We start from the raw sequence: 13,387 nt of genomic DNA, 5'->3' as shown, positions 1-13,387 counted from the left end.
TCATTTTGGTGAGTGATACCACTATTCACCAAGATCCACCATAAAGACTAGATTTTCCTTGATGATATTCTGGTATGAAACTCATCTTTTTAATGACATCTCTCCCCTTATTCTTCTTCAATGGCTCCCAATACTTATAGGATAATATCCAAGCTCATTAATGTATTAAAAACTTCTTGATTCTATCTATCCATTAAGTTTTATCTGTTGGCCTTCCTTCCCACACTGTATTTTAAAGCCATACTAAACTACTTGTTATTTTAATGTACTCTCAAAGCTTTCATACCCTCTCCCAATTGGGGTTCTAACGAATGTCCTTACCTAGTTGGCCTAGTAAGTTGGGTCAACATTTATTTGACCTTTTTATTCCCTCCTGAGTCTCTCAGAGTGAGGCTACCTAAAATACATTACTCAATTGCGGCACACATCATTCCCCATCGTAACTATGTACAAATCTATCTTTCCATTAAAAGTCTAAGTTTCTGAAGATAGAGATGTTCTTGTTCGTATTGTTATTACCAAGAATTAGCACAGAACAATATATATTAGGTTAAAATAATACACATTACATTGAATAGTTCCACTTAAATCTACATAGACTAAGATAACTTGATATCCCAATTGTTTTAATCATTCTGAAATTCCTAAACATGCTCTCTAAACCTTCTGCACAGAAAAGTGTTATTTTCAAACAATCAAGCTCACAGAACAAATAACTAAGGGGTTAAAAGCATACCTTTTCATATAAATACATAGTTTCTCCAGCTCGGGCATCCATTTGAATGCTTCCCCAGAACCACTAGGTGAGAGAAAAAACATTTTAATAAACAGTTTACATTTATTTTATCAGAGAAGCTATTAATAGTGTTTTTAAAAACCAACCTCATTCTAGAATTACTTGCCTCTTGCTTGACAACATAAAGTTTCTTTGAAGGTTCAAAGGGAAGATCTTTTACTATATTCTCTTCAACTACAAGGTGAGTGCATCTTTCATCTCCAAGCGGTAAATATTTACCTCCTAAAGAGGAATGCACATAAGCATAAATAAGCCAAGCTATTTATTTCCAAACTCAAATTTTTTAAGAGGTATATTGACCAGGAAGTGATTAAGCAGGCCTAGGGACTAAAATAGATATAACATTTAGATTATGCTAAGTTTTACCTTGCATTTCAGTCATTTCTTCCATATTGGTTTTCTCTTCATCTGAAAATCCCAGGAAACTTAAAATACAATCTTGAAATGGAGGAACTTTAAATTCATTTCTAAAGTCATCAACTGCTGCACAGAAATCCCTAAAAACAAAATAAAATACACTCTTCTAAAACCAGTTTAACTTAAATTCAAGTGTTAGGTATATCAATTTACAACCTACAGTAATTTTCAAAGTCTTAGCGTAATCTATCTATTGAAGCTATTTAACATTTGGTCCTGAAATGTTCACAAAAACTTCAGTTTAAAAAAATGATGTGTCCTCAGTCATCCCAAAAGTAACTTCTGACAAAATGTGATCACAGATAAGCTTTACAAGAGATTCAAACTTTTTCTCTGTTATTTGAAGATTTATATGTACTGTGTTCCAAGGCTTTCATGAAATCTAAGTAATGATAACTTTTATGAAATCTTAATTAATGAAGTGCCACAGCAAGAAATCATGAGCTTGGAAAACTAAGCAAAACAAGGCAATAAATTTCAAGCCCCAATTAAAATGTAACCAGACAACACAAAATTTTAAAAATATGTGACAAAATCCAAATACCCAGATTTATTTAGCTATTATCCAATAACTTCAGAATGTTTATAATAGCCAAAATTACTTCACAAGGTAAAATCCAAAGATATCAAAGATATCTTTCAATTTTCAATTTTTTATAATTTTTTATAATTTGTTCTTCCTAGATTTTATTCCTCACGCTACTCAGACTGAATTCATTTTTTCTATCTATGAAATTACTTTTTTCAGCACATGGATTTATCTTTAAACCAGAATGTTTAATTTACATAATGAACTACTGAATTTCTAAACACTTACTGTTCATTCCGCCTTTCCCAAGCTTTATAAATCCATTCTGGCTTCATAATTGGAGTACCTAGACTCACAGCAACCTAAAAATATAAACATTACAACGAATTTTCTCCTTAAATAACTGTATTCAAGGAAGTTCTAAACAGTTAACATACTTTTTTGCAGTTTTAGATCACTATTTATCTGCTTTGTAACAAAATAATTTAAAAATTAACAAACAAACTATCTTCCAATCATACAAGTTAGGGTAAAATAACTTTAAAACAAGTTCCATGGTGTCCAAACTGTTTCCTTATTTTATTTTAAATAAATATATCTCTGAAGTTCATCTTTATTAAATTTCTACTTCTCCTTTCTTCACGTTTACTTCCTTGGAAGTATGACCCTCGAGATGGCACTACAGAAGAAGACATCCGACTAAGTCACTAAAACCTTAGATATGAGTTGAAATATTTAGGGTGAATTGAAGAGTACACTAAAATTACCATTTGCTACACAAATACACTAAGGGAGACTAAGAAAAAATGATAAACTCTTGCTAAGACATTCAACTATAATCTTAAACTAAGATTCAATCCTAATAAGAGTATTTTCTCCTATTATAATATTCACAAATTAAATCTTAGAACCACTTTATAAGAGCAGAGCTCTGTTCTTATAAAGGGCACTTAGACGGCCAGGCGCAGTGGCTCACGCCTGTAATCCCAGCACTTTGGGAGGCCGAGGCAGGCGGATCACCTGAGGTCGGGAGTTTGAGACCACCCTGGCCAATATGGTGAAACCCTGTCTCTATGAAAACTACAAAAATTAGCCGGGCATGGTGGTGCGCACCTGTAGTCCCAGCTACTCAGGAGCCTGAGGCAGGAAAATGGCGTGAACCCGGGAGGCGGAGCTTGCAGTGAGCTGAGATGGCGCCACTGCACTCCAGCCTGGGTGACACAGCGAGACTCAGTCTCAAAAAAAAAAAAAAAAAAAAGGCACTTAGACAAGAATGAATTACCTACTTTTGCAATTCCTACAGTGTTATTCATTTACCAACCCCCACGATCCTAGTCATCTTTCAACACCTCACTCAAGTTCCATTGCCTACTTAAAACTTAACCACTCTTGGCCGGGCCTGGTGGCTCACATATGTAATCTCAACACTTTGGGAAGCCAAGGCAGGAGGATCACTTAAGCCCAGGAGTTCAAAAGCAGCCTGGGTAACAGAGCAAGACCCCATCTCTATTTAAAAAAAAAAAAAAAAAAGAAAGAAAGAAAACTTAACCACTCTTATGATTTAAAATTTTTTACTAAATATACTCAGCAAAAATTGAGTTTCTGTTCTTTAATTGTGGAAGAAATAGATAAAAGACTGCTATTATTAAACCCATGCCAAAATAATGCTGTATTAAAATACACAAAAATACCCAAGTTTACATACCCTGAATTTTTCTCCTTGTGTACAATTTGCCACCAAATGTGTAACTTTTGAATTAAAGTCTTTTCGAATAACTCCACCCATGTGATGGACCAATGTCACCAACCTGACCTCAAAAGAAAAATTAAGCAACATTGACTTTATGGTTAATTTGAACAAAATTTTAAACTATGTTTACCCCTCATTTAGCATTTGCTAAATACTTTCTATTTATAAAATACAGGATTTTTATAAAGCTATTAAATTTTATGTCAAAATAAGTATAAAAAAGATTAGTTTGCCTATTAACACAGGCAAAATTATAGAGGTGGGATTAGTAAAGATTTCACACAAAAGTAAGTTAAACAACCGCCTTTCCTATGGCCTAAATATATTGCTTTTTAATACCATACTGTGTAAATATATTGTTTTTTTTAAAAAAAATACCAAGTTTTATCACATCAAGACTCTTCCCACAAAATTGGAGTAATACCCAACAGTTCCAACAACAAAGTATTGTGGACCAAAGAAAGAACTTTCTGGCTGGGCGTGGTGGCTCACGCCTGTAATCCCAGCACTTTGGGAGGCTGAGGCGAGCAGATCACGAGGTGAGGAGATCAAGACCATCCTGGCTAACACGGTGAAACCCCGTCTCTACTAAAACTACAAAAAAATTAGCCGGGCATGGTGGCGGGTGCCTCTAGTCCCAGCTACTCGGGAGGCTGAGGCAAGAGAATGGCGTGAACCTGGGAGGCGGAGTTTGCAGTGAGCCGAGATTGCGCCACTGCACTCCAGCCTGGGTGACACAGCAAGACTCATCTCAAAAAAAATAAAATAAAAAATAAAAATAAAAATAAAAAAGGAACGTTCTATGAATTCCCTAGGGCAATGGAATACTTTAAGGCTGAAATTGTATAATAAGAAATTGCAATGTATAAACAAAAACTTTAAATAACCAATGTAGCCAATATGGTAACAAGACAGTCAAACAGAATTGCTATGAAATCTTTCTATTAATTCATATCAGCCAGCCTAGACAAAACACTGGTCTCTTTATAAGGCTCTTCAGGATTTGTTTCTTCACAAAATTTAAAATCTGGTATAGCCATAATAAGTTATCCTTCAATATTTTAAAAATAAAACCATAATACTAAAAAGGAAAAAAAAAGCCAATTTTAATTTATTTTGCTGTAAAAAATATGCTTTGAATTTGTTTCGTAATACTTACTAGTTCTTCTTTTTTCCTAAATCCAGTAAAGCATAGTACTAGATTCATCATACTTGTACAATACAACGGGCGACATGAAAATGGCAAAGGCTGAAGGATACAACAATTTTAAATGTGAGCTTTCTCTTTAGTAGAAAATACAACACAACTTTCTCAAGCTAAATATATTTCCCCTCTTGCCATTCAACTTTCCCAATCCAAAGATTTACTGGCATTCTTCAATATGCAACAAAAAAACAGCAAAAAGATAGCAAGTTTCCCAATAAAAATATTTCCCCATTCCTTAATCATATGCAATATACATAATCTAAACACACTTTAGTCTCATCAAATTAAACAAATATTAAATGCACTCTGACAGACAAGAAGTACTGACTATAAGCAAAGTTTTCAGACTCCATACACTACTATAAAGGATTCTAATTAATTAAAATCCTTTAATTAATTATTAAAACAGGTTATTAAAACAGTTATTAAATGTCTCTGACCTGTTATTAAAACAGGTCAGAGACATTTTATAATAAACACTGAGTAAATATAATACATACACTTAAACCAAATATAATTCTAATCTTTAAGCTAATAAATGGTGATATTCAGTAAATAATTTACCCAACGGTTTTGTGTGCATGTGTGTGTGTGTGTGTGTATAAAAGAGAATGGTTTAAAAATAATAAAAGAATAAATTTGATTTTCATCATTATATAAGATCATTTTTCAAAATTTGGTCTTTTAAAGTTTATTTGGGTTTTGAAACCAACCACTCCTAATCAAAATGTTAGAGAATTGAAGGTTAACATGTGCTTGTTATTACTAACATGTATAACAACAGAAGTACAAAGACCTAAGCAATTTTAAGTAAATAAGGTAAACTTAAGAATGCCAAGACAGCAATAAAACCAAATAGGGACTAACTCTCATATGACTTATATTGAAATGCTGTTTAAAACCAAAAAGCGGCTGGGCACGGTGGCTCACACCTGTAATCTCAACACTTTGGGAGGCAGAGGCAGGAAGATCACGTGAGGTCAGGAGCTCAAGACCAGCTTGGCCAACATGGTGAAATCCTGTCTCTAGTAAAAATAGAAAAAACTTAGCCAGGCGTGGTGGCATGCACCTGCAGTCCCAGCTACTTGGGAGGCTGAGGCAGAAGGATCACTTGAACCTGAGAAAGCAGAGGTTGCAGTGAGCAGAGATCATGTATTTATTAAATAAATAAATAAATACAAGAAGCTAAAATAATTTTTGAATTTTAAGTTATACAGTAACTGATAAAAATGGAACTGTGGCATCTGTCCTGTGTTGAGAAAAATAAAAGTTTATGTACATGTATAAATTTCTGGAACCCAAGTTTAAGCAAGTAATCTTCTCTAACACATTGTGGTATTAAGATTGTGTATAGGCCGGGCGCAGTGGCTCATGCCTGTAATCCCAGCACTGGGAGTCCAAGGCGGGTGGATCACGAGGTCAGGAGATCAAGACCATCCTGGCTAACACGGTGAAACCCCATCTCTACTAAAAATACAAAAAATTAGCCGAGCATGGTGGCGGGCACCTGTAGTCCCAGCTATTCCGGAGGCTGAGGCAGGAGAATGGTGTGAACCCAGGGGACGGAGCTTGCAGTAAGCCGAGATCGCGCCACTGCACTCCAGCCTGGGCACAGAGCGAGACTCCGTCTCAAAAAAAAAAAAAAAAAAAAAAAGACTATGTATTTGTCTGTGTATATGCATATGTACAGTTATCATTATTTAACTTTCAAAGGCCTTAGCTTTTCACTACTAAGTTTAAATGGAGGAATTAAAGGACCACATTAGAATAGCCACTATTATTCATATTCTAAATATTTTACTCTCAACAATCAATGAGATTTTTCCAAATAAATTTTTTGCTAATTAAAATTCATTAATAAAAATTTAAACTTGAAAAGTCACAATAAATATATATGCTTACCTCTCCTTTTTGTGAACAATTTAATACAACTGGTGGTCCAATAACTCTACAATCAGCCTTGTAGAGGTCATTAAAGACAGAATCCTGAAAGTCCGTGACTACGAATACATTTTCAAATTCTGGAGAATCCAAATCTTCAAATTCTTCCACTGACTCCATCTTTACAAAGCCCACTTTAATGTCCTTTTCATCATATAGTTAGCAGAAATAAAAATTATTTATATATCAAACAATCCAGCTGTCTCTCTAAATATGGCTTAACAATCAATTCAATATCAACTTTAACATGTTTATATTTGTAGAAAATCAGTTTCTGTCACACAATAATCAGCATTACACTTAATGAACAACCATATTTCTTTACGTACTTACATTTTTACATATACATATCTCCATTCAAATTAAGTTCTTAAATTTTAAAGATCAGTATTATAAAGGCAAAATTCTGACATTACTTATTAGTCATAAATCATCGAGTATGCATAAGTTCCATAAAATTAGGATGCTAAAGTTTTTAAGTCCATGCATTTTGATATCAAGATGCATTAGAAAGATATCCACTACTGACCAAGAAAATGATACCATACATAAAGTTCTTATTGTTCAAATTAACTATCTTCAGAAAATAGGAAAATAATACTATAGCACTTAATACTTACAGAAAGGAAAATCAGCATAATCATTTCAGTAGATATGTAAGAAATAAGAGAAAGATGTGCAATATGTAGCAGTTGCAGCATGGCAAAAGTAGGATATAAAAAGGCAAGTTACTTACAGTAAACACTTTATACATCCACGAAAAATAATGAAGATACTAAAGTACCTATATAACTCTTGTAACTCGTGTTGAATTAAAAAAAAAAAAAATTTAAAAAAACTCAAAATGGGTCAGTAAATTATTTGAATTTTATTTGCAAGGCTGGTGTGATGTGCTAAATTATGTACCCCCAAAATTCATGTTGAAGCCCTAACCTAGAATGAAGAATGAAGTCCGTAGAATGTGACTATATTTGGAGATAAGGACTTTAAAGAGGTAATTAAGGTTAAATGAGATCTAGGGGTGGGCCCTAATCCAATCTGGTGTCCCAATAAGAAGAAACACCAGGGATGCAAGGACACACAGAAGAAAGGCCATGTGAGGACAGCAAAAGGACACTGCAAGCCAAGGCGAGAGGCCTCAAGAGAAACTAAACCTACACACACCTTAATCTTGGACTTCTAGTCTCCAGAACTGTAAGAAAAGAAATTTCTATTGTTTAAGCAATTAACTATGTGTTATTTTGTTTTGGCAGCCTAGCAAACTAAAACAGCTGGATTCCAGAATTAGATTATTTCGTATGCTGAGGCAAATTCCCTGATTATAAATTACTGTGATTTATAATTTTGGAAATACAGCAAGAATTTAGACTAAATATAAAATGAATGAGAAAAAAGAAGCTAAGGAGTTAAAAAGTATAAAACAGTTTCTATTTGTTAAGCTTCAGATTGCACAAAATACACCTTGTGCCTAATTCCAATCACCAGCAAGTAGAATAATACAATCAAGGGAAGTGCAGCATGCCACATGCAATGAGTTGCTTTGACCTACCATATTAATAACACTTTTTATTAATTTTTCATCCGATTTTCCAGGACAACTTTCTTTTATCTTTATAACAGGGACTTCCATTATTTTAATAGTCTGTGGAAAAGAGACTTAAGTATGAGGTTAAGAAAGCTATGAAACTATTTACACACTGATGGAAGAAAATTGCATTACAAAAAAAAAACTAAAACCTAAAACTTCGTACCTTTAAGGCTTTTATAAGTTCTTCTTGTTTTCCAGCTTCTTGAACCAGTATCACTCTTGTTTCAATCTGAGGCATCTCTTCTGTTAAAATTTAAAATGTTTCAATATGTTTGTCATGTATTAACATCACAATCAGTAGCTCCTTATCGCTCTTTTGGCTATATCTGGTATGTATTACATCTTTGAGGGAATCATAACTTTCTCTAAATTTAATAGGACTCAACTCCCAACTTATTACAAAAATATTTGGCTATATATCACTTTAGAGAAAGAGAAACCATATTGCAGAAGGGTATACAAACATCAGCATTCCTCCTAGCCAGAGAATGCGCTATCTTACATAGTCATCCTCCTCAATAGTGCATATAATTTTAGGAAAAACCCATTTATAAAGTGGCAAAAGAAAAAGTAGCTCTTCACCTAACCAGTCATGACTCTATAACTTCTAGCTAACAATGCTGTAGCTAGACTGCCCTCACATACAGAAAAAGGAATATCCAAATTAAGATGCCTCCCTTTTCAAAGCTGTAAAGCATACAAATAACCCAAATAATAATCAGAAAAATGACACAGTGTAAAGGGATTCTGTAAACAAATATTTACTTAATACCTGTGCTCTAGCATTACAGTTGGTATTAAAATTAAATCATAAGAAAGTCACTAGTAAGTTTAGAATTAAAATAGAAATTGATTGTTTTAAAGCAGGTAACAGGTTTACCTTCTACATATGAAGTAGATCCAATAAGTAAGTTTTCCTTGGAAAGCTCAGTAACTTTAGAATCAAAAATGGAAGAGTCTGCCAAGCTAGTCCTCCCAGTAGTGGATGTTAATACACTATTTTCAGCCATGATTTGTATTCTTCTAAATCAGCTGAAAAAATAAAATTTGAATAAAAATACATAAACATGGTCATTGGGCAAAAGTAAGTATTAGAGGCTCTTTTTACCTAGAATTTATAAAAAGTATTATTATCCATTTTTTTAATGAACCAAAGAAAGTCACTGACCTTCTCTGAGCCTCAGTTTCTTTTTCTGTAAAATAAACATACTAATACCTTACTCACAGGAATATAATAAAAATAACGATGTATCAAAAGCACATAGAACATTACTAGACATACAACAAACACTCAACTGTAGTCATAAATATTATTCTACCTCCCTTCTCCACACCTTTGCCCTCAACCAATTTCTCTTCCTATATTCACTTATAACACCACCATAACACACCTCCCACAAAAATCCTAGCCAAAAATCTGTGATCTATCCTTATTTTTTCCTCTCCCACATTTCCCTCCCCAAAATTCCTATCAATCCCACCTCAAATATCTCTGGAATCTGGCCCCCCTTCTCTATACGCTCAATGACACAATGGTCACTTGGTCTAATAAAACAGCTCCACACAACTTTATCATCAGTTTCCTTAGAAATCACTCTCCACATGGTTTACAGGAATATGCACCTAAATACAAATGTGACCATATCACTTCCCTGCTTAACAACTTCCGTGAGTACTCCTTATATGTCCAAGTCCAAATTCACCACCAAGTTCACAATTTGGTCCCCGCCTAACTATTCACCCTCACCATCTGTAACTACCCCAGTTCCTATACAATCTATGCAACAGCAACAATGAATTTCTTAGCTATTTTTCACGCACAAATCGTAATTTACATCACATCTATTTGCATTTAGTGCTCGACTCTCCACCTATCTTGTCTTCCAACCCCCAATCCATCACTCTTGACTCATCCTCTGTGGATGTCTCTAAACCTCTCCGGTATAATTGGGCTGCTCCCTTGTCAGTATTTTCATAATTCTTTAAAAACACCTCTCCCCTAAAAGGTTTGACAAAACAATTATGCATGGGTAAGTGCCAATATAACTCTGGACTACGAAAGAAAATCCTTTTTTAAGTTTTCCAGGACTTAAGAAGAGTTTAAAAGCCAGACAGGGAATAAAAGGTTTAACAAGTTTTCATCAGGGTGGGTTGGGTGGCTCACGTCTGAAATCCCAGCACTTTGGGAGGCCAAGGCAGGAGGATCACTTGAGGCCAGGATTTCAACACCAGACTGGGCAACATAGCAAGACCCCATCTCTACAAAAAATTTAAAAATTAGCCAGGTGTGGGTGGCAGGTGCCTATAGTAGCTACTCAAGAGGCTGAGGTGGGGGAATCACTTGAACCCAGGAGTTTGAGGTTGCAGTGAGCTGTGATCCCACCACCACTGCACTCCAGCCTAGGTGACAGAGCAAGACCCTGTCTCTCTAAAAAAATTTTTTTAGAGATTTTTTATCAATTTTCAATAAGTCAACTTTACTGAGAGTAAATTTCTAAAATATTAGGCAAATATACAGAGAACCCACCTTTAACGAGAGCTACATGTCAGACTTTCCCCTTTCCTACTTCTTCAGATTAATAAAATATACAAATACCTTCCCCCAGAGTCTTAGCAAAGTAACAGTTTAAACTGTATGCTGTTATGTGACACTTCAAAATCAGGCAACTCAGCTTCCTGTCTCAGCCCTGCACATAGTCAGTTAAACCTCAGTTTCCACATTAGTGGAACACACATAGTACTACAACTCAAATCTAGTTAAGATGAAAACTGAATAGATGTCTTAAAGTGAACAAACAACTATTCTCATGTAATATTCACAATATGGATATTTCTTATGGCTTTACCATACATCCATGTCAATCATTATTCTAAGGCTCTCCAAAGGAGCGGTCCAATAGTTGTAACAGTCTTAATTTAGAATCAATGATAAATTTTATCCAGCCCTATTATTTTAAGTCTTCTACACTCAACCATTTCCAATGAAAAGGCATTAAAGTGGCTTTCATTCAAAGTCCCCTTAAAAGAATGTTTAAAAAAAAAAAAGTCAGGAGATGAGCTAACCTGCTTTAAGGACTGGAAGAGGGAAATCAAAAATACCATTTGAAAGGCCGGGCGCGGTGGCTCACACTTGTAATCCTAGAACTTTGGGAGGCCAAGGCGGGCGGATCACGAGGTCAGGAGTTCGAGACCAGCCTGGCCAACACAGTGAAACCCCGTCTCTACTAAAAATACAAAAATTAGCTGGTCGTGGTGGCAGGCACCTGTAATCCCAACTACTCAGGAGGCTGAGGCAGGAGAATCGCTTGAACCCGGGAGGCAGAGGTTGCAGTGAGCCGAGATTGTGCCACTGCACTCTAGGTGACAAGAGGTAGACACCGTCTAAAAAAAAAATTTTTTTTGAAAGTATTTACGTTCTTCTCCTATGCCTCCCTCTTTAAGAAGGAGCACAGCAAATGATCAAAAGCAGATGATTAATAAAAGGGAGGGAGCATAGCAGATGATCAAAAGCAGATGACTAATAATTAAAATTGTCCCTGATGATACTGTACATGATCAATTTATTGCCAAAACAGCTTCAAAATTTATAGAGAAAAAGAGAGCATTACGGTAACTTGATGACATAACTAACATCCAACAGTCTGATTAGAAATGGAAATACATTAATCACTTTTTTTCAAATTACTGTATTCCAGAAGCCTTTAAAATAAGCACAATAGGATCAGTGTTCATAAACCTACACGGCTTCTCACCCAAGAACAGACCCAAGGAGCTTCTAACTAAACACACTATAACACATGCCCCCTTTTATCCCAGAGATAAAATTTGCCATGTAAACAAACATTCAAGTTTCCTTTTACTTAAATACTTTTTAGGCAATCATCTTCCAAGGTGAAGGACTAAAATGCAATCCTAGATATAATGGTGGTGTTATTAACAATAACATTACTATTAACAACGGACATTTACTTAACGCTTAATACGTGGCAGACATTGTCCTAAACCTTTTAATCTCTGCAGTAATCCTAAGAAGCAGGTACTATTATTTTCAATGTATAGATAAAGAAACGTAGGAACAGAGAGGTTAAGCAACTTCCCCTAAGTCAAACTCTTAGTAAGGGGTAAAAGAGGTATTCAAAGCCCGGCTGAATTCAGAGGCTGCGCCTTTAACCACTAAGCCAGACACATCTGTGCCGGGTGGCTGGGGAGGACGAAGGGCGGATGGCCTGGATTTATCTTGCAAAAATGAAAAACTGAACTTCCCGCAAAGAAGCCGGGATGAATCCTAGAATAAAACCACAGCGCACTCTGAGATAAGCCCCCAAAGGCTGCAAGTGCCGGCCCCCAAAGCCACAGGGCTGCGCGATTTACCAAAATCCCTTTCCCAACTCCCTCCCTTCACCCACACTCTTCAGTCCAAAAGAGCCAACAGGTGAGGGCGAAGATGCCCAGCAATACTAGGGGCTTCGGGCTCCCACTCCGCGTCAGGGACCGGCTGCTGGGGGTGGGGTGCGGCGAGGGAGTTCCCGGAGCCGGGAAGCCCGAGCTGGGGCGCTCCGGAATTCGCGGTCACTAGGGGCGGAGACGTCGACCACAGGCAAAAGAGCCCTTGGGTCTGGAGCCGCTCGCCCACTTGCACCTCTCTTACTCACACAGAGTCCTTACCACGCTCAAAAAAGCCCTAGGAGTTTCACCTCTTCAAACACCAACTCCTCTCACAGATACCGCCATTCCTTGCCGGCGGCCGCCACAACCGATTCAAAAAGTAAGCTGCTCTCTCTAAGAGCCATGCCGATTGGCGCGTGATGTCAACCTCTTTCCCATAGGCAGGAGTCTCCAGAGGGGCGGTGATTGGTCGACGCTCTCCACCTCCCGGCAGGCGCCGCTTGATTGGTTGTGCGTGTGTTTCAAATAAGCCCAACGGCTCGGACGCCAGGACGCCAGGAGTTTGCAGAGAAGTGCCCGGATGTGGCCGGGAGGTGGCGGTGGTGGCTCCTGAGGTCTTAAAGGAGTAGCAGGTGTTTCTGTGACTACCGCATATTTACTCAGTAAACATCCTACTTCCTGAGGAAAGTTTGGGTGGATTCTCCTCGGCCCCACCCAGCTTTTTTTTTTTTTTTAAACGATACCAAATCTTTTAATCTTAAATCAGTGCCGCC

The 13,387-nt window shown here is 36.5% G+C and overlaps 1 protein-coding gene across 10 annotated transcripts in view; it reads right to left on the bottom strand.

Annotated features, from left to right (window-relative positions):
- ECT2 (epithelial cell transforming 2) overlaps positions 1 to 13,062 on the bottom strand; it is a 70,970-nt gene extending 57,908 nt beyond the window's left edge. For 3 of the 10 annotated variants that reach the window (XM_024244793.3, XM_054552999.2, XM_024244799.3), the window contains exons 1-11: positions 12,894 to 13,061; positions 9,109 to 9,260; positions 8,392 to 8,471; positions 8,190 to 8,282; positions 6,602 to 6,784; positions 4,652 to 4,741; positions 3,448 to 3,555; positions 2,031 to 2,104; positions 1,163 to 1,293; positions 903 to 1,018; positions 737 to 799 (exon numbers count right to left, since the gene is read on the bottom strand). In XM_024244793.3, the coding sequence (XP_024100561.2) occupies positions 737 to 799; positions 903 to 1,018; positions 1,163 to 1,293; positions 2,031 to 2,104; positions 3,448 to 3,555; positions 4,652 to 4,741; positions 6,602 to 6,784; positions 8,190 to 8,282; positions 8,392 to 8,471; positions 9,109 to 9,238 (1,068 nt within the window). In that variant the 5' untranslated portion in view covers positions 9,239 to 9,260; positions 12,894 to 13,061. Of the gene's footprint in view, positions 1 to 736; positions 800 to 902; positions 1,019 to 1,162; positions 1,294 to 2,030; positions 2,105 to 3,447; positions 3,556 to 4,651; positions 4,742 to 6,601; positions 6,785 to 8,189; positions 8,283 to 8,391; positions 8,472 to 9,108; positions 9,261 to 12,880 lie in introns of all 10 variants that reach the window. The other 7 variants (XM_024244794.3, XM_024244796.3, XM_024244797.3 and 4 more) reach the window with 7 other exon arrangements.
- Positions 13,063 to 13,387: the final 325 nt, after the last annotated feature.

The sequence above is a fragment of the Pongo abelii genome, chromosome 2, assembly GCF_028885655.2.
Source record: "Pongo abelii isolate AG06213 chromosome 2, NHGRI_mPonAbe1-v2.0_pri, whole genome shotgun sequence".
In the NCBI taxonomy this organism is placed as follows: Eukaryota; Metazoa; Chordata; class Mammalia; order Primates; family Hominidae; genus Pongo; species Pongo abelii.
The sequence above is the reverse complement of the archived record's forward strand: the minus strand, read 5'-3'. Positions and strand labels throughout refer to the sequence as shown.